General features: G+C 38.4%; 1 protein-coding gene across 1 annotated transcript in view; it reads left to right on the top strand.

Moving 5' to 3' along the window:
• The window catches only part of atg3 (autophagy related 3), a 29,171-nt gene extending 10,231 nt beyond the window's left edge, over positions 1-18,940 (top strand). The window contains exons 4-12 of the mRNA XM_058403506.1: positions 9,318-9,388; positions 9,515-9,622; positions 9,743-9,789; positions 9,901-9,979; positions 10,106-10,140; positions 10,234-10,389; positions 10,503-10,630; positions 15,619-15,687; positions 18,455-18,940. Of these exons, the coding sequence (XP_058259489.1) occupies positions 9,318-9,388; positions 9,515-9,622; positions 9,743-9,789; positions 9,901-9,979; positions 10,106-10,140; positions 10,234-10,389; positions 10,503-10,630; positions 15,619-15,687; positions 18,455-18,536 (775 nt within the window). The 3' untranslated portion in view covers positions 18,537-18,940. The remainder of the gene's footprint in view (positions 1-9,317; positions 9,389-9,514; positions 9,623-9,742; positions 9,790-9,900; positions 9,980-10,105; positions 10,141-10,233; positions 10,390-10,502; positions 10,631-15,618; positions 15,688-18,454) is intronic.
• The last annotated feature ends 5,535 nt before the right edge of the window (positions 18,941-24,475 follow it).

Genomic DNA, 24,475 nt, shown 5'->3' on the forward strand with positions numbered 1-24,475 from the left:
GAACAGTTGATATTGAGTTATGTCTGCTACTGATGCTCTGTAAAGCCTTCATAACGGCTCTAATCTGAGGTGCTGTTAATTGGTGATTTCTGAGGCTGGTAACTCTAAATGAACTTCTCCTCTGCAGCAGAGGTAAGTTTTGGTCTTGCTTTACTAGGATGGTCTTCATGTGAGCCAGTTTCATCATGGTGCTTGAGGGGTTATGCAAATGCACTTGACAATACTGTTCTTGCAAGAACTATTCCAGAACACCTGACCTTTGTGTCTTAAAATAACAACTGACTGTTTTTTGTTGTCGTTACATATGGATTACATAAATCCATGTGTGTTATTTCATAGTTTTGAAATCTCCAGTATTGTTCTAGAATGTAGAAAATAAGTCACTAAACAAAAAACATTGAATTAGAAGGTGTGTCCAAACTTTTGACTGGTAGTTTATGTGAAGATAGAGCTATGACGAGCTCTGACCTTACAAGCATGTCACACAGGTTTTTTTTTGACGTTTAAAAACCAAGCGAGGGCCATCTTTAAAGATCTAAATTTATTTCAAATCGCTAGAAATAATATGCCAATGCCTGTATAAAACTTTAGGAAATTCTTAACAAATAAAATCGGGCCATTGCCCAGTTGTGTTTCATTACCCGTAGCACGTAAGCACAGTATTTGAGATTCTTCTATCCATTCCCTACGATAACCACGATGCAAAAACCTTAAAATCAAATCAGCGGACCATCGAGAGTAAGATTACTCACACTTAAACTGGGTAATAAGCAGGCTTTTAATAAGAGGTTTTGGATGAAAGATATCACCTCTTAAAATTGTATTACGATCATTGGTTTACAATACAACTCAGTTTGAAGTTTGCCCTCAGAAATGTGTACCTTTACTCAAGGAAACTAATACTCTCTCTGTCACACTCCATAGTGAACTTCAGATCTAGAATTAAGATCATCAACAATTCAGGCGGGTGTAGAATTCGTTATCATAAAGTTATTGTCAACGTAAAACCTTTGTAAAACATTTGTAAAAAACATTATCTTGTAAAGTTTGTAAAACATTATCTTGGGTAAAAAAAAAGAATTTTATTCATTTAAAAATAAACTCATTTTCAAATATACCCATATACAAACAGGCATAATTTGGTGTAATTTTTGTCTTTGGTAGGTTGACCTTCTTTAGCTGTCACAGGAAGTATAACCGCTGGTGCGCATTTTTAATTAAAGAGGTAATGTGCAGCACCCACTTGAGATCCTGCTTGATGATTTTTCCCAGAACACCATAGCCACTGTGTAGCCTGGAGGTGGCAGCATCATGCTTTTGGGCTGCTTTTCTTTAGCCAGAACTTGAGCTTTTATAAATGTGGAGGAAATTGTGAGTAACTAGGCTAATTTAGAGCCTTTGGTGTCTACTAGTAAGCTGAAAATAAAAAGGAATTTCACTTTTCAGCAATAACAAATCTAAATCAACAAAGGAATAGCTTAAGCAAAAGGTTCTAACAGGATTTATCTTGGTTTTATTTTTTTTGCATGTCAGAAATCTGCCATTTTAACATGGGAGTATTCATTGTATGTGTGGTGTAAGTGACTAAAACCAAAGCAGTATTCCTTCCGCTCTCTAATGTGAAATGTTTCAAATGTCATAGGAAATAATTCATGCCAGGGTGGTGTGATATTGTCTGACACACAAATGTTGGACCCTACTATATGCTATAAAAAATAGGCTAAAAGGAAGCACAATTCAATTCAATTCATCTAACTTGATGGTCATCACAAAACATGGAATCTATTAGTGATTAGCCAATACTATTTTCAATCACCAATGGGGTCTTATTTTATTTTGGCCAAAACAAAGGCAAATAAATGGATTCAAATAAAACCTTTGCCTCTTTCAGTATCATATTAACTATGTCTGAAATGTTGGAATAACACAAAACCGACTGTCATTGCACTTGAGCAGAACATTAATGGTTTCTTGTCACTTTCTTGCTTTCTGTTTTAAACACAGGGTTAGGTATTTGTTCATAGAAGAGCATGTGAATTATGATGACAGTAATACGCACTCCTGTCACTTGTCATTAGAGTGTTTATCAGCTGAATTAGCACTGAAAAGCCAGTGTCCTCACACAGGTAGCTCTGAGTGGAGCATTAATGAGAATCCCAGACATAAACTTAAAACAATTGTCTAATACTTTCTCATGTGTGGTTATGATGATAAGCAGATTTTGATTTTGAATTCACACTTTAATCACTGTGTGCCATAATGACCATACACTACCAGTCAAAAGTTTGGACACACCTTCTAATCCCATGGTCTTTCCTGATGTTTATTTCTTTCTGCATTGTAAAACAATGCTGAAGGCGGCCGAAATATACAATAATGTCCTTTGAACAGTTGATATTGAGATATGTCTGCTACTGATGCTCTGTAAAGCCTTCATAACGGCTCTAATCTGAGGTGCTGTTAATTGGTGATTTCTGAGGCTGGCAACTCTAAATGAACTTCTCCTCTGCAGCAGAGGGAGGTTTTGGTCTTGCTTTACTGGGATGGTCTTCATGTGAGCCAGTTTCATCATGGTGCTTGATGGGTTTTGCAAATGCACTTGACAATAATGTTTAGCAAGAACTATTCCAGAACACCTGACCTTCGTGTCTTAAAAGAACAACTGACTGTTGTTTTTCGTCATTACATATGGATTACTTAAGTCCATGCGTGTTATTTCATAGTTTTGAAACCTCCAGTATTGTTCTAGAATGTAGAAAATAAATCCCTAAACAAAAAACATTGAATTAAAAGGTGTGTCCAAACTTTTGACTGGTAGTGTACATCAATTTGGTTTGTAATCAGGTACCTCCTATTGGATTTTTTGCAGTGCTCCTGAGCTTTCATGCCATTAAACCAGAGAAGAGCGGTTATACAAACTGTACAGATGACAGTTGAGAGAATTTTTAAATGTCTAAGCAAATGAATAAAAATGCTGAGGTGCCTGAACACTGACACCAGAGACCAGATTCTGTGAGCGGCAGTGCAGTTTTATTGACAATAATCAAGTGCCACAATCTTGTGCAAGAAAATGGAGTGAAAAGCTTTTTGCGGAGTGTCGGCAGTCTGGAACGGCACTGAGCTTCTGAGGCATGGCAATGAGGCGGGACCCAGGAGGCTGGCAGGGCACAGCGAACTTGGGTAGCGTCATTTTCTTCAGAATCCTCAGGCCACATCTTAGCTCTTGTGTCAGAATCGTCCTTATCTTCACGGAGGCACTGTGCCCCATGCAACGCTCCTTGCTAAGACAGCTGCTCTGATTGGCTGCCTGTTTTTTTGTCGTGCTTTTGCCACACCTTGCAGCCATGTGCCTTCCGGCTATCCACAACAGTAGGGGTGCTGAAATGGTACTGTTTGTAGTAGCAGGAGGAGCGGAGAAATGCAGCTTAAAGGCAGTCACAATACATTAGTATTAAGAAATTCATTCAATAAAACAGAACTGACTGAATTGGTCAGTGATTATTGCCCCACCAATATTGGCTTGAATAGTGATCAGTTGAATGAAAAGGAAGGCTCATGCTCCTTTTTAAAGTGACTTACCTCAGATGACACTCTGCAATCTTTCAAATCCTATTATTTCGGTAACAGGTTCTGGTCCTGATATATAAGGGAAGTTTAGGTATAGTTCAATACATGTTATTTACTAAGCAAAATATATAATAGAAAATATTCAAATGTGACACCATGAAGGCTTTTCCCAGACTACCTCACATCCTTAAAATCATTCCACAGTCTCTGTGTGAATCTTGGAATTGGAAATGCCAGTGTCAAAGTGTCATGAACACAGATATCAGGTCAAAGTTTTCAAAGGCCAGGGTAGACACACTTGTAATGACAGTAATCCCCCATTTAAACAATAAATGAAAATCCACAATACACAAACGCTACCCCCAAATGCTTTTTCTTTTTTTGTATAAGCCGCAAATTACTCTCCCATGCTCTTTAAACACACACAGAAAACATTTGATGGATTTGGGGTAAATTCTTAGAAATATCACATTTATAGTGAGTACTCTATGTAAGAATGTTTCTTGCCAGAAGCCTTAGGAGGTGCAGAGCGTTTGGGTGACATAATAGGGCTTGCAGAAAACGGTAAAAAAAAAAAAAAATATATATATATATATATATATAAATATACAGAACAGAACAAAATGACCCGCGAAGAACTGGGATGCTGGAGAATTCTGCATCACTTTCCCCAACTGCCAGCAGCTAGCCAGCAGCTAATCACAACCGTGATTAAATGAATGGGGCATTCCGATTGGCCAGACTTGTTCCTCCAGCCAAGCTGTATTTTGATTTTCAGCATCCCCGCACTGCGCTTTCCTAAACAACGCTACGTGGTGTTATTAACATTTTACTTCATTTTCAATTACTGTTTATATTTTGTAATTATTAATCATTTTTTTTAATAAATTACCTTATTTCAACATAAAAACAATTCACTATAAGCTTTGCGGATATCGCGATATGCCGGGAAAATCCGCAAAAAAATGAGTTATGTTCCAAATAAAAATCCGCGATATATTGGGACCGCGGTATATGCCGGGGGATTACTGTATTACAGCTACAGGATTTGTTCAAGAAAATCTATATATCTCACTTGAATCTAAATAATTTTTGTTCCCACATATGACACTTGTGAGAACATGGTTGCTACAGCAGGTTTGTTTTGCAGCTGTGGTACAATGTCTGAAGGAGAGAAATGTGCTGGGTACTGTTGCAGCCTTGAGCTGCGCTAACAAACAAAATTAAGGATCTCAAATTAATAATAACTAAAATTAATATTGCTAGCATGACCCATGCCACAACATGGGACATTCTTGGAAAATTCTCAATTATGAACGTACACATTTTGCTAGTTATGTAGTTCTTTCAACACCTAATAATTGCCATATTCTATTACAAATAGACATATATACAAATATAGACATTGGTGGTGTAGTAGTTAGTGTTCTGTGGATGCAAAACAGGTCCAAATCATCAACCTTCCACCACTACCACATACCAACTGTGTTTGACTTTTGTCTAATGTGGGATTTGTTGAGATGTAATTCTTCAAAGATAAGATTCAAGATTTAGATTCAAGAGGTTTATTGTCATTATTGTGTTATTGTCACTGTGAAAAGAGTCTTGAACCAGACAATGAAATTTGTGCTACTCTCCCTTAAAAAAATAATAAATCATAGAAAAAATTAAAATATGTACCAATATTTACAAGATTTAAATATAAATACCCATATTTAGTAAGTAAGATGCTCTGTGCATTGTGCAAAAATACAAACAGTACAACATTCAGTGGGAGTGAGGGGGTTAGTGTTGAATGTATTGTTCAGAAATCTTATGGATAGTAGTAAGTAAATTTTTTTTGTCCTTGATTTCACAAACGTCAGAAGTCTGAAGAGCCTGTGTTGTGGATGTGTATTGCCCTTGATGATGATGTGGGCCCTCATGATGACCCTAGTGCTGTAAATGCCATGGGGTGATGAAAAGGCTGCACCAGAGATAAACTGTGTAGTTTTTATCACGCTGGAAACCTTCCTGCCCTGAACAGTGCAGCTTCTATGCCACACTGTGATTGAACTGGTGATCACACTTTAAATTGTACATCTGTAGAAGTTGCTGAGGATCTCGGTTAACTTGCCAATTTTCTCAGGCTTCTCAAGAAATACAGTTGCTGCTGTGATTTCCTTAAGAGCTGCTGAGGGTTGTGAGACCAAGTGAAGTCCTCGCTGATGTAGGTTCAGAGGAATTTAAAGTTTTTCACCCTCTCCATGTCTCACTGATGTAGATTGGGGTGTCATGCGACCATATTCTGTTTGAAGAGAAGGGACTTTTTTCTACTCAACTTTCAAGGAAATATTTGTTCAGTCTTTTTTCTGAATGCGCTGTCATGAACATAAACATTTAATGTGCTTACAGATGCCTGTACATCACATAATGTAGCTCTTTCTTTCATATATCTCTGAACATTAAATAGCCTGACCTTGGACAAATTTTGCTGGGATGCCCACTTCTGGGAAGATTGGCAACTGTCTTGAAGACTCCTCATTTGCAAACAGTCCTTCTTATTGTAGAATGCTGAATTTTAAAAAAATTTTACAGATGGGATTTTAACCATTTATAGGTTTATAAGCAGCAGCAGCAGTTGCTTCTCTTGAGGTCATAGCTAATGTCATTTGTTCTTGGCATTATGTAGACACGCATCTGAGTGCTCCAAAACACAACTGACAAAAATTCAGATTTTATAGAGGTAGTCAAACTTTCTGATGAATAATTAAACTTGCATTATTTGTAATTGATCAAATAATTAATCGTGCATTATTTGTGTTATTTGTTTGTTTATATATATTTGTGAGGACCACACAAGTGTTAATTAGGCTCTGATGAATAATAGCATAGAATTGTAGGAGGGTGGACTCCCCCCCCCCCCCCCAAGATTGTACATAGCAAAATTTTTAACATTTATAACAGCCAGTGGTGTTTCACAGGGTTGCTGCTTAATGTCTTAATGAATCTTAAAAAAAAAAAGATTTTTGAAATGTATGGTATTAAAATGTCCAAAATATGGTGTTTTTTTTTTAAACTATTAGGTATTATATTCTGAGCTTTTTAATCATTTTTGGACACCTGGAAAGTTAGGAAGTGTCTCCAGATACTTTTAGTCACATTTAGTGTATTTTCAAACCTTGCTTTCATGTCTGTTTGCAAAGATCATACCAGATATAAAGTCTTTAACATTCACAACAGTAAATGTAGGCAGTCTGCCTGAATACATACAAAACCTAAGTGTGATTAGTTCACGATAGTTCAAGCCATTTTTGGATAGTTACACAACATAGTGTAATGGGTTTTAGACTATCTGGAGTGGCACACCTCTCAGCAGTGCTGATGAGGCACTTCACAGAAGGACTGGGGTCCTACCTGATTGGTAAGCTATGATTGTAATGTGTTATGACAATAACCTGAAGCACAGATAAATAACTGGTCTGAGAAATGACTAGGTGCAATGCAACTTTAATAGTTTCATATGGTGCATTCTGGCCACAGTAGACCTTTGTAGACCACTGTGAGATTAACCGCCTGGCTAACAAATTTGGAATAAATAGCCTTAAGACATAGCCCTGAGTTTGACAGGAATGTCATTCTGTAAGATCACCAAGTTCCCATTGTCCACCTTGGCACATACATGGCCATTGTGCCGGCATGGTTCTAGCATCCAGGATTGTTTCCTAGACCACTCTGTGCTTTGGTTTTTAGGCTTTTACCCAAAACACACTGCCACCACAACAAAGTACTTTAGGAATTACACCAACTGAAAAATCTGAAGGAAGATGCCTTCAGATGGAGCGTTGATATTGGCCTATAATTAGACAGCTTACAGGGGTCAATGTCAGGTTTTTAACTGGGTTTGATACAGTGCTCAGCGTAAATGAGTACAACACACTTTGAAAAGTAACATTTTAAGCAGTCAAAAACAATCTCCAAAATGTTGACAAGACTAAGTTTAATATAACATCTGTTTAACTTATAACATGAAAGTAGGGGGTGGCACGTTCGCCTCACACCTCCAGCATTCTGGGTTCGAGTCTCGCTCCCGCTCACTGTGTGTGTGTGGAGTTTGCATATTCTCCCCATGCTTGGTGGGTTTCCTCCGGGTGCTCCAGTTTCCTCCCACAGTCCAAAGACATGTTTCTAGGCTGATTGGAGTATCTTAATTGCCCGTAGTGTGTGATTGCATGAGTGAATGAGTGAGTGTGTGTGTGCCCTGCGATGGGTTGGCACTCCATTCAGGGTGTATCCTGCCTTGATGCCCGATGATGCCTGACGCACAGGCTCCCTGTGACCCGAGGATAGATTGGATAAGTGGTACAGACAATAAAATGAAATAAAATGAAAATAAGGTAATAATATATCTTGGAGACCAAAATTTTCAGTTTTACTTAAATTAGGGTGATGCAAAAATGAGTACACCCCACTGAAAGTCTTTGGAGCAAAGCTAAATTTTAGACTACCAATGTCTAATTTAACAAGAATTCAACCACAAGTGAGTCTAATTATTCATTACACAGATGTCGAGCAGACAGTTGACTATAAAAAGGGTGTTACTTAAAGAAAACCCTGTTTCCCGTGACACAATACAGCGTACACTGCAGAGGATTGGCATGCATGGGTGTCGTCCACAAAAGAAGCCTCTCCTAAAGTCCCCACAGTGTGAATTCACAGATGTACTGCTCTATACTGAAAGAGAAGATGCTACCATCACTCCATGCCCTTGGTCGTCGTCCACTTTTCCAAAATGACAGTGATCACATCTAAGGCCACTGTTGGATTTCTGAAGAATAACAGGGTGAAAGTGATTCAGTGGCCAAGTATGTCTCCTGATCTGAACCCAATCGAACACCTATGGGGAATTCTGAAGAAACAAGTTGAGCATCACTCTCGATCCAGCATCCAGTCTCTAAAAGAGGTTATTATTGAAGAATGGAAAAAGATAGATGTTGCAAAATGTCGCCAACTTGTTCATTCCATGCCTAGAAGACTTGGTGCTGTCATTAAAAATCATGGCGGCCATACAAAGTACTAGATGTAATAGTTTTTGTTGTGGGGTGAACTCATTTTTGCATCACCCTAATTTGAGTAAAACTGAAAAATGTGTAATCTAAGTTATATTGTTAACCTTACTTTCATGTTATACGTTAAACAGATGTTATTAAACTCAGTCTTGTCAACATTTTGGAAATTGTTTTTGTGTTCATTGAGATACTGCTTAAAATGTTACTTTTGGGGGTGTACTCATTTACACTGAGCACTGTAACTGTTTGTTTAACATATTCAGGTACATAGCCAATGCTTAGGGAAGAACCAATTAATGCTTTTGAATAATGATAATGAATGCTTTTGGTATTATCTCTTGTCTATTAGTATCTGTTAATATACAGGCAGAAAGCAGAGAGACTAGAAACTTGTCAAAGTGCACTATGAATAGAGAAGAACTGATTTATTTACCCAGTGTTAACTTTTAGCCAAGCTCACCAACATTGGCATGATTAAAATATAGTTTAATTACATACCCATTACATCAATTGTTCAATGGTGTTCCTTATTTTATTATGTAATAAATCATCCCTTTTTATGATCAGTTAAACTGTGGTATTTTTTCCAACCTCTTGTACAGGATGTGTCAGATTAATTATTAGCATGGCTGATACTATCTTGCTAAAGGATATTTTCCCTATTGTAATTCAAAGTGCTTAAATAATTTTGTTTAACTGTAGGGCATCAGGAGAAGAAGCAAAGGTGAAGCCATACTTGCCCAAGGACAAGCAGTTTCTGTTAACCCGTAATGGTATGTAGTGCCTAACTGGGTTTTGGAAATTTCATTAATAAAGCCGAAAATAAATACATAATTTAGTTTAATAGAAATTACAGTCTTTAAATGGCAAAATTCATAGTGTAGCTTCCTCTGTCTCAGTCCCATGTTACAAGCGTTGTAAACAAATGGAGTACTCTGACGAGCTGGAGGCCATTATAGAAGAGGATGATGGTGATGGAGGATGGGTTGACACTTATCATAACTCTGGTAAGATCAGAATCAACTCCCAAAAAGTGAACCTATTTTTGTTATGGTATCTGTGTTAGAATTAAAGTTAATTTAAATATTTTTAGTTAATAAAAATATTTATTAATTTGACATTTCCAGTGACTGGAATGATGGAGGCAGTTCGTGAAATCTCGTTGGATAACAAAGTAATGTGGTAACTGTACACAAGTTCCCGCAACAGAGGATTTCCCCATTTAGTATTAACATACTCAGATGTCTTCTTTTATTTGAACATGAATGTTTTTTCCCTTTTGAAGGATAATATGAATATGAATGTGCACTTGGGCAGTGGAATTAGTGATGATGATGATGACGTAGAAGCAGCGGATATGAAGGGTAACTGCAAGAACATAATTTTAAAAAATATTTTTAAATGAACATATGTTTTAATGAATCTTGATCATCTTGAAATACAAATACATTAACTGCTTTGTAAATATAAAGCTAATCTGTGTATTTCAGAGTATGAAGAAAGTGGACTTTTGGAAACAGATGAGGTACAGAGAGTCTTGTATTAGTATTTTTCTTCAGGAATATCGATATTGGTGACTTGTTTGTGCATAAAATCTACTGTTTTAACATTTGTGTAGGCGACTCTTGACACAAGTAAAATGGCAGATACAGCTAAGTGGAAGGCTGAGGCAAGCGGAGAAGATGCCATTCTTCAGACCAGAACCTATGATCTATACATAACTTATGACAAATACTATCAAACTCCTAGGCTGTGGCTTTTTGGATATGATGAGGTTCATGCATCTTCATCTTCATGACCCAAAAAAAAACAACAGATGTGATTTTAGACTTATAAAAGGTAATTTTAATCATTAATTCTTAGCCTGTGTGTTGTGCTGTTTCCCAGGAAAGACAGCCACTCACTGTTGATCAGATGTATGAGGACATCAGCCAGGATCATGTTAAGAAAACAGTCACCACTGAAAACCACCCACACCTGCCTCCTCCTGCAATGTGCTCTGTGCACCCATGCAGGTACTGAAATTTTAACAACCTACACAAAATCTGTTTTGTGATGCTTTCTTTAAATGACCCAAAAAAGTCTCCCCCTCTACAACCTCTCAGAGTAGGAAATTGCTCTGGGCAAAATTCAGCTGCAAATATGCTGATGTGTGTTTCAGGCCCTATACCTATTTTTAGTAATCATGGACACTGATAACTGGTACTTCAATAAACATTACATTAAATCAGCATAATGTTTAATATTTACATTTATTTAAAATAATGTTTAACATTATTTTAATAAAGTGTTTAATGCTATAAACAGTATAACAGTTGCAAAACATGTTCAAAGTAAAATAATTTGCACCAAGTAATGTTTTAATAGAATATTTAAAATAAAGAACTTAAATAAGAATTAAATAAAATGAGGAGAAAAAATGAACAAATCCAATGTCCAGGATCTGCTCTGTAGTCCTAATAGAGCAACACCAAGTTGTGGTGTAGAGATTGCAGCCTTTCAGTATGTTCTCCTGTGAGGCTGCGCCTATTCTTTTCACATGCCATGACTGAAAATGCACTCATGTAAGTGCTTCATTCCCATGTTTCTCACAAACACCAAAAAGCATGTTTGACTGGATTAACTTGACAAATTGTCCACATTTCAAGCAATTCAGTAATGCTGTAGTGGGCCATTGTGCCAGATGTTGGTTCATGTGTTTTTTGTTTTTTTTAATGGTTTTGTCAGATATTTGTATAACTAACAAATTATTTCTTTTATCTTCATTAAAACAAGTTGAAGTGCAGAAAATGCTGAATATCAGCTGTTGGTTGGGTCATAATTGATGGCTACATTCGATGATCCTGTTTAATGCTTGTTTGTTGTGGAATAAAATGGTCAAACAGAGTAACTCAACAGCCTGTTTCCGATACCGGGCCGTGTGCCTCATGGTGGTGACTGAGAAGTTGCTTTAGTCTGACATCCCCAATATTTACATGAATTTAGATGGTTTTGTGATTGTGCATGCTTGAGATCTGGACATCCCAGGGAAATCTTGCAGGCTTGGGGGCTGTTTTTACTTTAACTGGTGGTGTCAGTGTATTTAACTGCTGTGCATCAGTTTGCGAACATTCTGTTTGCCACACGAGTTTGGCATTGTTGTCGTCTATGTGCCACTGGATGGAAAGAGCAGCAGAAGCACTGGCACAGGTGTCTGAGTGTGTGCAACAGCAGCTCCAGTGCACCTCTCATACTCTTCTCTTTGTCTTAGGTGATATGTACTACTGGCACCTTGAAATATTCCTCCCTTTTTTCCAGCTATGTCTAATGCAACATTAGGAACAATATTTTGGACAAATGCTATGGAAACATATCCGGTTGTACTGTAAAAGTAAAACCATCCCTTGCAAACTCTGATCACATAACGGAGCAGCTTAATTCCTGTATTCCGTACTGTGCTGAGGTCAAGAAAGCTTGGATATATGCTGGTGAAAGCTGTTGTTCAGTGTCAGGTGTTTTTTGATGCACCAGTCGGACAGTATACGGATCTGTTCCCTATAGGCTCATCTCCTTTGGGTTTGAGGCCGACCACAGTGTTGTCGTTAGCTAATTTAATTGATTGCATTAGAGGAGTGGATGGGAGTGAAGGGCATAGAAGAGTGGGCTCTAAGTGTGATGGTGGAGGAGGTGTGGGTTTTTATCCAGGGGCAGGTGGATGTGGGAAGTCCAGGTTATACAGCTTGTCCACTAGTATGCCCAGGATAATTGTATTGAATGCTGAGTAGTCAATGAAGAGCACTCATACATAGTTCCCTTGGTGTACTAAGTGGCTCAGTGCAGTGTGGAGGGCTATGTTGATGGTATCATCAGTTGATCTGTTGAACTGATTAGAATCAAAGGTGGGACGGAGGCTGGCTTTCAATGTGCTGTACCACTCGTTTCTCATAACATTTCATAACAATGTATGTGAGGGCTATTGGTATAGCAATTGAGAGTGCTGACAACTGGCTTTTTGGGAACAGGGATGATTGTAGCAGGCTTTCAGCAGGTTGGGATGGATGCTTGTGTAAGGAAGATATTGAATAGCTTTGTGAAGACCCCTGAGAGCTGGTTTGCACAAGCCTTTAACACCTTCCTGAATGTTCAATCAGGACCAGCTGCTTTCTTGGGTTTGCCAATTTCAGCATGCATCTCCCCTGTTGTTCCTGTAAGGTGAGCTTGTGAGGTGTGGTGGATGGTGGGGGAGGTGTGACTGTGTATAGCAGTGCTGTCTCAGCACTGATGGTTATAGGTGGTCTGACTTTGTAATTGGTGATCTGCTGAATATCCTTTCACACCTGCTGTGGGTTGTTGTTGTGTTTTTAGTCCTTCTTGGCTGTGTTGGTCCCTCTCCTCAGGTCAGTCCTTGCAACGCTGTACTGTGTCCTGTCCCTTGCCCTGAAGGCAGCATTACATGCCTTTAAAGACTGTCCCTGTCTAGTCATGGTTTGCAATTGGGATAAACCAGGATGTGTTTGTTTACCGTCATATTATCAGTGCAGGTATTTATGTAGAACAAAGCAGTTTCAGTATATTCCCCAAGTCTTGGCATTTAAATATATTCCAGTCTGTGTGTGCAACGCAGTCTGAAGTTGAGTGAGTAATCCCACTGTCTAGGTTTGAATAACTTGGTTTGCCTTTTAGGCAGGGTCTATGCTGGAATGAGGAGCAGTGAGAGGTGGTCTGACAGGCCCAGATGTGGTATGGGTACTGCATGCATGCTTTAATTCGGGATAGACATCATCCAGTGTGTTCTTACCCTGATAGCATAATGTAATACTGTACAAAGTAACAGTAATGAGCACTGTCCTTAAGCATGTTTGGTTAAAGTCTCCAGCAATAGTGTACACTCCATCAGGATAAGCTTGTTGCTGTTTGTTTATAGTGTTATACAACAGGATGAAAGCAATGCTAATGTTAGGTTCTCGTGGTATGTAGCAGCAGTAAAGAGCACTACAGTGAGCTTTCGTGCCAGGGAGAAAGGTCTACACATATAAAGAATAAATTAAAAAAGTAATTAATTGAGTAAGAATCCAACAAACTGACAATACTGCTATGCATGGTCTTCTGCATAAGGATAAGGACATTCAGCATTATGCAACAGAAATAATCAATGTTGTCACATGGTGTGAAGATAATTGCCTATTGTGGGTTGTGCATCTTGGTACACAACAATGTACTTTGTCTGTAGGCTTAGGGATTTTGGAGTGGCCCAGATGGTTATGCGGATGTATTACCATGACTTTATTGAATACATCTTTCTGTATCTGCTTGGTTTAGTTACCTCAAGTCTCAGCTGAAGTGTCTGGTGTATGAAAATAAAACAATGAGGGCGTTGAAGAGGTTGTTTGTTGCAGCATATCAGTGACAATATACATGAAGTACTTTGGGTTCATCTGAGTCAGGAAGACAAAGGACAAATCTTGCACAAACATTTTATACTGTTTTTCCTGTTTGCAATTTAAATTTTAGTATTCAATTCAATTTGTATAGTGCTTTTAACAATGGACATTGTCTCAAAGCAGCTTTACAAAAGTATAGAAACAAAGAAGAGGAAAAAATTCTAAAGTTTAAAGTTAGGTAACTATTTTATCCCTATTTTATCTCTAATGAGCAAGCCTGAGGCTACGATGGCAAGGAAAAACTCCCTGAGATGACATGAAGAAACCTGGAGAGGAACCAGGCTTAGAAGGGAACCCATCCTCATTTGGGTGACACTGGACAGTAAATAATGTCCAAGGGCTTATGAGGTCAGTGTAGTTTCTGAGTTCATTATAGACACTAATTCCTTGCTGTCGCAAGCTGACAGATGTAACAGCAGATCTGTGACAGTGTGATAGTCTCCAAGTGGCTCTGTCCACAGCTGTCTCCTGGTCACAGGCTGTCCACACAGATCTATCTACAGCATCAGTGAGCACCACCAAGAGCCGAGACCCCAACCAGGGTTAGACCGTCTGCAGAGTTCTGCTTTGAATGCATAATTGAGTGTAAGAATTGAGTATCACCCAAATGGCCGGGTGATACTATTGTCTAGCCGGATGTCTTTAAATAGTAATCATGGTCACATACACCTTGGCTTGGTATTGTTACAGGTGTTATCATCAAAATGGTTGGGTGATACTATTATTTAAATTGGTAATCACGGTCATGTCTATACCCTTTGTTCAGAGATGGTCCTTGACGTCCTGTTGCCACTCCCATACTAATAATTGATTAAGGTTATTTATTTAGTGTTCTAAACATATTCCTCTATGATATTTAAGCCTTTTTGGCTTAAGTTACTCTGGAACAATCTCATGTGCTCTTTCCAGAATGTGATTTACTCTAATCTGGCTATCTACCTATAGTGGGGTAGCTGAAGTGCTAGTTTAAAAGATTTACATACATAGCCAAGGTATGATTAAGACACCAACACATGTCTAAAAGCAACTACTCTGTATTGATTACACAAGCATTCAAGATCAAAAAATATTATAATAATGATCATAAAAACAATGTCAGTCAGTATTGAAGAATATAATTTGTTTTGTTTAAAAACTAAAATATTTAGAAATGATTAAATGTATCATACATTGTATCATAGATCATAAACTGTTCAAGTCATTTTGCCTTCTTGTGTCAAAATTAAAAATAGTCTCTTCACTCATCACTGTTTGATCCTTACATTTGTAGTGAAATAATTTAGTGAGTTCTTTTCTGCTGGCTAATTTTCCTATATTTTAGTACATCATTCAACTATTTTAAATCTTTGTAATAACAAAGTAAAAAACATTTTGGACAAACTCATTTTTGACTGCCAGAATTCAGTGACATAATGAATTTTCCCACACCATCAAAACAATCGTATGTGAGCCTCCCATTTATTTTTTTCAAACAGGTTTTGTCACTGTTTGCTTTTATTTCCGTGTAGGAACAATTTATGGACAATCAGTAGGGCAGTGGATTTTACTACTTTAGAGATGTTTATGCCATTTCTTTTCCCCAGACATGCCGAAGTGATGAAGAAGATAATTGAGACTGTGGCTGAAGGTGGTGGAGAGCTTGGGGTTCATATGTATCCTTGCCTTTGATACATTTTGTACATTGAATATGCTTGTTTTTCCAAAATCTACTTTCATTACTGTATAAAGCCAGTTTAATGCTGACTACAGCAATCTTATAGATGATTACTTGTCACACTGTACAAGAGCATTTTGATAAATTCTTGTCCCAGTTCAACAACAAGCTGTGCAATAATCTTGTTGAGTTCAGATTACATGATGAAGATCCATATTTATGAGTGCCACTGCAGAAATATACTGCTCTGTATTTAATAGTGATGCCAAAAATGATTATTCATATTAAAATGTTCATATTTTAGATTTATATTTTTATGGCTTGTCTCTCTTAGTCAAGATGTAGACAGGAAAGTCTGCATGTAAACTTTTGAAATTTAAACAGGCAGCTTTTTTTTTTTTTTTAATTAAAAAGTGCTCTAGTATTTACCTTAAACATTAGATTAGTGAAAAGACACTTGTATTGCATTTTATCCCATCCATTGTATTTTACTCAGTGGTGGGCCATCTGGTCCAGCAAGGCCTTCTCTGCTGGCCTAAACAGCAGTGATCTGAATCACTGACTTGCATTTAAATATATTTAATATATTTTTTATGCATGTGTACTAAATTATTCCCAATAGTCTATTCTCTACATTTCATAGCTCTTCTCTTGGTTGTGCTGCTTCTAGTAGTGTATATATATGATAACAGTATTTATCCAATCATATTTCAGCCATCATCATGACATCATGTGTTGCCAGGGTGAAAGAAATCCTTTAAAAACTCCTTTAAGGCCTTTAAAAAACAATATTGCAGGTGCCCGTAGCTTAAAATAAGTGTCAATGAAATTGTTCCATTAACCAATCAGATTTCGAGTTGGCGTCACTGGGGCCATCTAGCAGGCATACGATTACGTCAGCAATTTCCCGTCCTATATATATATAGGAACATGGATGTTCACAAACCATCAAGCAAAGCTGAGCTGTTTGCTTTTTTGCAAAAAGAGTGGTATAAAGTTCCCCATCAGCAATGTGAAAAACTAGTGCAGAGCATGGAGCCAAAACTCATGCAAATCAGGGTTATTCCACCAAATACTGATTTCTTAATGTTATTTAGCCAAAGCATTAACACAATTTGTTTACAAATTATTTGCATTTTGTTTTATTTGAGTTATTAAAGCTCTGCAAATACTGCATGATCTTGGGTTATTTTGATGTGTTGTCCTTTCCTTTAAATATACACTCTAAATAACAATAGTTATATTTTGAATTTAGGAGAAATATTATCAGCAGTTCACAAAAATGAAACAAAACTGTTAATCTCACCAATACATGCACCTGTAAGAAAAAAAACATAAGAAACTGATTATTTTGCAGTGGTATATATATACACTATATTGCCAAAAGTATTCGCTCACTTGCCTTGACTCGCATATGAACTTAAGTGACATCCCATTCCTAATCCATAGGGTTCAATATGACGTCGGTCCACCCTTTGCAGCTATAACAGCTTCAACTCTTCTGGGAAGGCTGTCCACAAGGTTTAGGAGTGTGTTTATGGGAATTTTTGACCATTCTTCCAGAAGCGCATTTGTGAGGTCACACACTGATGTTGGACGAGAAGGCCTGGCTCTCAGTCTCCGCTCTAATTCATCCCAAAGGTGTTGAGGTCAGGACTCTGTGCAGGCCAGTCAAGTTCATCCACACCAGACTCTGTCATCCATGTCTTTATGGACCTTGCTTTGGTCACTCGTGCACAGTCATGTTGGAAGAAGAAGGGGCCAGATCCAAACTGTTCCCACAAAGTGGGGAGCATGGAATTGTCCAAAATGTCTTGGTATGCTGAAGCATTCAGAGTTCCTTTCACTGGAACTAAGGGGCCAAGCCCAGCTCCTGAAAAACAACCCCACACCATAATCCCCCCTCCACCAAACTTTACACTTGGCACAATGCAGTCAGACAAGTACCGTTCTCCTGGCAACCGCCAAACCCAGACTCGTCCATCAGATTGCCAGATGGAGAAGCGCGATTCGTCACTCCAGAGAACGCGTCTCCACTGCTCTAGAGTCCAGTGGCGGCGTGCTTTACACCACTGCATCCGATGCTTTGCATTGCACTTGGTGATGTATGGCTTGGATGCAGCTGCTCGGCCATGGAAACCCATTCCATGAAGCTCTCGGCGCACTGTTCTTGAGCTAATCTGAAGGCCACATGAAGTTTGGAGGTCTGTAGCGATTGACTCTGCAGAAAGTTGGCGATCTCTTCGCACTATGCGCCTCAGCATCCGCTGACCCCGCTCCGTCAGTTTACGTGGCCTACCACTTCGTGGCTGAGTTGCTGTCGTTCCCAAACACTTCCATGTTCTTATAATACAGCTGACAGTTGACTGTGGAATATTTAGGAGCGAGGAAATTTCACGACTGGATTTGTTGCACAGGTGGCATCCTATCACAGTTCCACGCTGGAATTCACTGAGCTCCTGAGAGCGACCCATTCTTTCACAAATGTTTGTAAAAACAGTCTGCATGCCTAGGTGCTTGATTTTATACACCTGTGGCCATGGAAGTGATTGGAACACCTGATTCTGATTATTTGGATGGGTGAGCGAATACTTTTGTCAATATAGTGTATATATATATATATATATATGTATATATTAACTCACAATGGCTGACAGGAGAAGAAATTTATTTGATTTAGTGTGAAATGCACGGCCCGCCACTGATTTTACTATATAAAAATATTGATGATGACAGAAGAATGCTTCCTTAATTGTGTTCTCCAGGTATCTCCTGATTTTCCTGAAATTTGTGCAAGCTGTTATTCCAACAATAGAATATGATTACACAAGACACTTCACTATGTAAGGTCCCAGGATTGCAGCTGGAATACTTCATAAAAGAGAGCTGTATGGAACTGCAGGCAGTGGCCAGCAACACATTTACACAAGATGATTTAAATAATTAAACAATGTTATATGACTTTGCATGGGTAAGAGGGCTAAATGATTAATTGTTACATTATTCCCTGATGTAACTCCATATTCTCTGGAAATGTTTTGCCATTCTTTAGGGCAAATTCTGTCTTGCTTGCCTCATGTTGGAAAGTTTTATGTTTACACTGGATTCAAACACCACCACTAACCACTCTCTTATGTATTACTGGTGAAAAACTGCTTAAAAAATAATCATGCTAACCAACATAACTTCTGCTTGTTGCAGCTTCTGACTAGGTGTGAAATAAAACACGTATTAAAAGTGTTGCACCTGTTCATTCTTGCAGGAGTATGATTTATCCCAAGTTATTTGAATTATTTACTGTTTGAATGTTCGAAATATTGCCCAGTCTCTAAATTACTATTGAAATACAAGGGGCATCACAGCTAACAGTGCTGCTTCCAGATTGTGCTAAATGGAGTTGGATTTCTTTTTTTTCATAATTGAAATTTGTCAGAGTAGGGAGATCCAAAATATCTGTTTCTGATGTTCTTAAAGAAGTGGACAAGAGGTTTTAAAGTATCCTTCACAAAATTGTCTGACAAAGTGTAGTGCAATGTTGTAATGCTGGTGTTTTATTTCTCTGTTGTGTTGTTCCTGCCAAGGGCAGAGCTTTGCCATGGGGAACCCCTGTGCAAACATTATGTTTGGGCCTACACATGTTACATTTCCCAATAAAGAATTTGCATACTCCCATGTTCATAATATTTTGTAAACAGCCAGTAATGTGGCATCTCTGTTACAACCAGTAGTACTGTCTACATGTGCTTAAAGTTGGAATACCACAAGGGCCTTAAAATCCTTGAAATACATAATTTTACTACACACTGAACTCAACTTTAATGGACACTTTCCCAATTAAATGACCTTAAAATGCATCATAAATGGATAGGCATAAAACCTGTGACAAACCACCTGCCTAATATTGTGTAGCTCCCCCATTTTGCTGCCAAAACAGCCTTGACATTGTGAGGCATGGACTCCACTAGGTCCCTGAAGGTGTGCTGTGGTATCTGGCACCAAGATGTTAGCAGCAGAAGTCATGTAAGTTGTGAGGTGAGGCCTCCATGGATCCAACTTGTTTGTCCAGTACATCCCACAGATGCTTGATTGGATTGAGATCTGGGGAATTTGGAGGGCAAGTCAACACCTCAAACTCGTTGCTCATCAAACCATTCCTGAACCATTTTTTGCTTTGTGGCACGGCGCATTATCCTGAAGCCACAGCCATCAGGGAATACTGTTTCCATGAAAGGGTGTACATGGTGTGCAACAATGCTTAGGTAGATGGTACATGTCAAAGTAACATCCACATGGATGGCAGGACTCAAGGTTTCCTAGCAGAACATTGCCCAAACCATGACACTGCCTCTGCCGGTTTGCCTTCTTCCCATCCTAGTGCATCCTAGTACCATCTGTTCCCCAGTTAAGCGACGCACATGCACCCAGCCATCCACGTGATGTAAAAGAAAATGTGATTCATCAGACCAGGCCACCTTCTTCCACTGCTCCGGTATCCAGTTCTGATGCTCACATGCCTATTGTTGGCACTTTTTTAGCAGTGCACAGGGTCAGCATGGGCACCCTGACTGGAATGTGGCTATGCAGCCCCATCACAAACTGCAATGCACTGTGTATTCTGACACCTTTCTACCAGAACAAGCATTAACTTTGCAATTTGAGCAACAGTAGCTCGTGTTTTGGATCAGACAACATGGGCCAGCCTTTGCTCCCCATTTACATCAGTGAGCCTTGGTCGCCCATGACCCTGTCTCCAGTTCACCACTGTTCCTTTCTTGGACCACTTTCGATAGATACTGACCACTGCAGACTGGGAACAATCCACAAGAGCTGCAGTTTTGGAGATGCTCTGATGCTCTGGTCGTTTAGCTATCACAGTTTGGCCCTTGTCAAACTCACTGAAATCCTTACGCTTGCCCATTTTTCCTGCTTCCAACACATCAACTTTGAAGACAAAATATACTTGCTGCCTAATATATACCACCCACTAACAGGTGCCATGAAGAGCAGATAATCACTTATCTCACTTCACCTGTCAGTGCTCATAATGTTATGCCTGATTGGTGTCAGTACGTCTCTTCAGGTTTTGAGCAAAACTTGTCTGACACACTAACAATTTATTTATGTAAATTTATTTTAAAGAAATATATTTACAATACATAGTAATATTGTACTGCATTGTATTATTTCATCACAATATATGGAAACTAGTAATTACAGTATTAAATAGACAAATAGACACATGCAAAATGGGTGTTAATGAATAAAAATGCAAATAAAATGTTAAAATATGGTTTAATTATGTAAATTATATATATATATAAAATATATATATTATTTTTCTAATGTTAGATTAAAATAGCAGTGTTTGGTCAAAAGCCATCACAAATCTATTCAGTATTGTTATGTATTAAAATGCAACTAATAAGAGCAATTCCAGCATTGGATGTGGAATTTCATGTCATGTCAAGAAGCTCTTATTGCCATTTCAACCATATAAAGCTGAAACAGTACACAATGAAATGAGACAACATTTCTCCAGGACCCTGGTGCTACATAAAACAGCTGAGAGCTACAAAATAACACAGAGCTAAGGATGGAAAGTTAGTTGTCCTAGCCACATAAAGTGCAACATGTGCAACCTAGTGCAAACAGTGCAAAGACAATACAAAACAAAACAGTACAGGACAGTATACATTCTGTATAAAATGTTATTCAGTGCACTGTGCAAAATTGTAAACAAAGAGGGTTCTTGTGAACATACACTGTATAGCAGCAGTTGGTAGCAGTTTAAAATGGACAAAAACAGCAACAGCAGTCAAAACCTGAAATTCTCAGAGAATGTATTTATTATTATTATTATTATTATTATTATTATTATTATTTACAGGGGTTGTACAATGAAACAAACACTAGAACACAATATAATGTTAGAGGTTTCACGCCCTTATATGCGTGGCCTGGTGGCCAATCACTGATTTCACCATTCCATAAATAGGAGCAGAACAATAGCACAGCCGTACATGAAACTCTGCAATCTATACAACATAATGAGAGACATGTCAGAGACCAAATGGGGACAAATTGTTGGTCTGTGTCTCACTGGTGTTTCTGTGACCAGGACATCACAGTCTTTGCGGTATTTTGAGAGCCGCAGTATGCACAGTAACGTCAGCTAAGAGGAAGCTAGGAAGGGTGTCTTGGTACTAAGAAGGTGGTGCAATGTATCAGAATGCACCCAGCAAGACTGGTAACAGAGTGGTTTGCTGAACATGAAAGTGAAATTTAAAGGAGTGAATCAAGAAATGTTGTCCTCCTCCAGCATCCTAGTAGTGATCTGGCCACTGTTTTGCAGGAGGAATGGCTCAAAATCCCTCTGGCCACTTTGCAGACTTGTATTTCTCATTCCCAAGATGAACTGATGCTGTAATGGCAGCAAAACTAGGCCCTACACCACACTGATAAATGATTGTGTTCTAAAACCAAGTGTACCATTTACTATAATAAACCATTTAATTGTCTACAGCCAGGTGTTTCAGTTTCATTCCCTTGTATAGAACCATCTGTTTATAGTTTCCTATACCCCTGCTGATAGTGTCCAGACATCGTAAAAAGAGTTTTAGGAGATTTTGTAGAAATTCTGTTAATTAAAATACATAACATATCTTCAATGAACAGAAAATATTTATTTTCGTTTTTACATTTATGAGGAGAAAATGTTGTGCCGGATGTGACATCTTTCTGTTGCATATGTGTCAGTCCTGGAAGTGGCACATACCTGACTATGGAAAACCATATACAATGCTTGTAATACTTTAAGAGACCTCTAGATGGTATTTAGACCATTAAACCTGAACCTCTAAAAAATCAGTATTGTTAGGCTGCACAAATCATGAACTTTTAACTGAAATGAATACTGTTTGACTCAGTTCAAACAGTAGTGGTATCTCTAATTGGCAGTCTGCTATAAAGATTTCATCCCAGCCCACTTCCCACTACACTTTCGAATTTCTGGCACTACACTGGCTGCTCTATCCTAGCACAAGCTCTATGCTTTTTTCAGAGATGGTGTTTCTTACTTTTCCCCATGACTCATCTTACCATTTTGAATTCCATGCATATGCAGTTACCTTTCCAAATCAACCTTTTAATCATTGTCATCTACTGCCCTCCTGCTCCCACTGGAGACTTCCTTGAAGAAATGCGCACACTCCTAAGTCTTTTATCTACTGACAACACTCCTTTAATGGTCCTTTGCGATTTCAACCTCACCTCTGGCAAGCTCCAGTCCTGTTGCCTTCAAACTTTTCTGAATTCTTTCTCCTTGACATTCAACAGCTTTCCTCCCACACAAAAAATGCCCTTGATCTATCCTTCACCCATCCCTCTACAGCTACAGATATCAATGCTACCCTACTTCACATTTCTGATCATCACCTGGTATCCTTCACCCTCACTCTCTCTATCCTGCATATAGCCAACTACCAACATTTCTAACATGTCAAAACGTCCACGCTATCTAGACCGTTCTCTGTAGCTTTCTGCACCCAGTCATCTCTTCTTGACCCAACACATTTTCCTCCCTACTGTTGGCCACAGCCCCTTTCCTGCCTCTCTTCTCTCAAACATGGACCTACTCTGCCCTCTGTCTTTTAAACCCAGGCAGACTTATGGTGGAAGATAAGTGCAAAACACAGTAACAAATCAGAAAACAAAACAACAAATCCAAACACACAGTAACAAATCAGAAAACACAACGACAATTTAGACAAATTGGTAAGTATAGTTTGTGACTGTAATTTTACTGCTGATTGGAAGAGACATATGTCACTCAAGATATACAGGAAGTACAGCTGGCTGCTTCAGAATAAAGGTGATTCGCAGATCTGCCCTTATAGAATACCTTATATCATTTACTCTAGAATAGTTTTGTCTTCTAAACATACCTGTGTACTTTTAGACATTTGTGATGGAAAATTTTACATGGAGAAGTTGTTTATGGGGTTCTGATCTTAGGTATGCATGACTAGAAGTTATGTTACGACCAGATATTTTTTGTGCGAAATATTATAGGGACAGAACTGCGATGGCAAGACTCAAGGCTAAAACTCAAACCTTGGATCAGGCAATGATCAGGTGTTGTAATACAGCCAATTAATCGACAGTGTTTTCCTTTCCTGTATTTTGTGTTTAAATACTCAATGTAACAAATGATTGGGCCCTTCCTTTGCATTTACGTGGAGAGTGTTGGGTCCTGTTGTGCATCAGTACAAAAAATTATGTACCTTTTTACTCTTGCCTGTGCGTACCAGTATTCTATTTTTCTCAAAATATCCACATCATATTGCAAACTAATCTTCATGCCATGATATGCTATCAGTATATCCAAAAATCACGGCATATGAATGTCCTTCCTCAAAGTAGCATAGAATTCGTCGAATGAGTAATTGTTATCTATTTTTTTCTTGTATATCTTGAGTGGCAGATATCTCACCCAATCAGCGGTAAGAATTCCATTTGCAAATGCGTACCTACCTTTTCCAGTTGGTCTGAACTGTCATTGTGTTTCAGTTTTGTTATTTTGTTTTCGGATTCGTTATTTTGTTTTGCACTTCCTGGCCACCATACAGATTTCACATGTAGTGAAGCAATTAGAGAGAACTAAGAACAGCAGAGAGAAAGTGGAAGAAATCACAGATCTTGACACAGATCTCAAATTCTTACTGCACTCTCCTGTTCAAATTCTCTATGTAAGTGACTTCTGCTAAGACATCTACAAGAAAAAGCTG

This window comes from Hemibagrus wyckioides, linkage group LG11 (assembly GCF_019097595.1).
Source record: "Hemibagrus wyckioides isolate EC202008001 linkage group LG11, SWU_Hwy_1.0, whole genome shotgun sequence".
NCBI classification, from domain to species: domain Eukaryota; kingdom Metazoa; phylum Chordata; class Actinopteri; order Siluriformes; family Bagridae; genus Hemibagrus; species Hemibagrus wyckioides.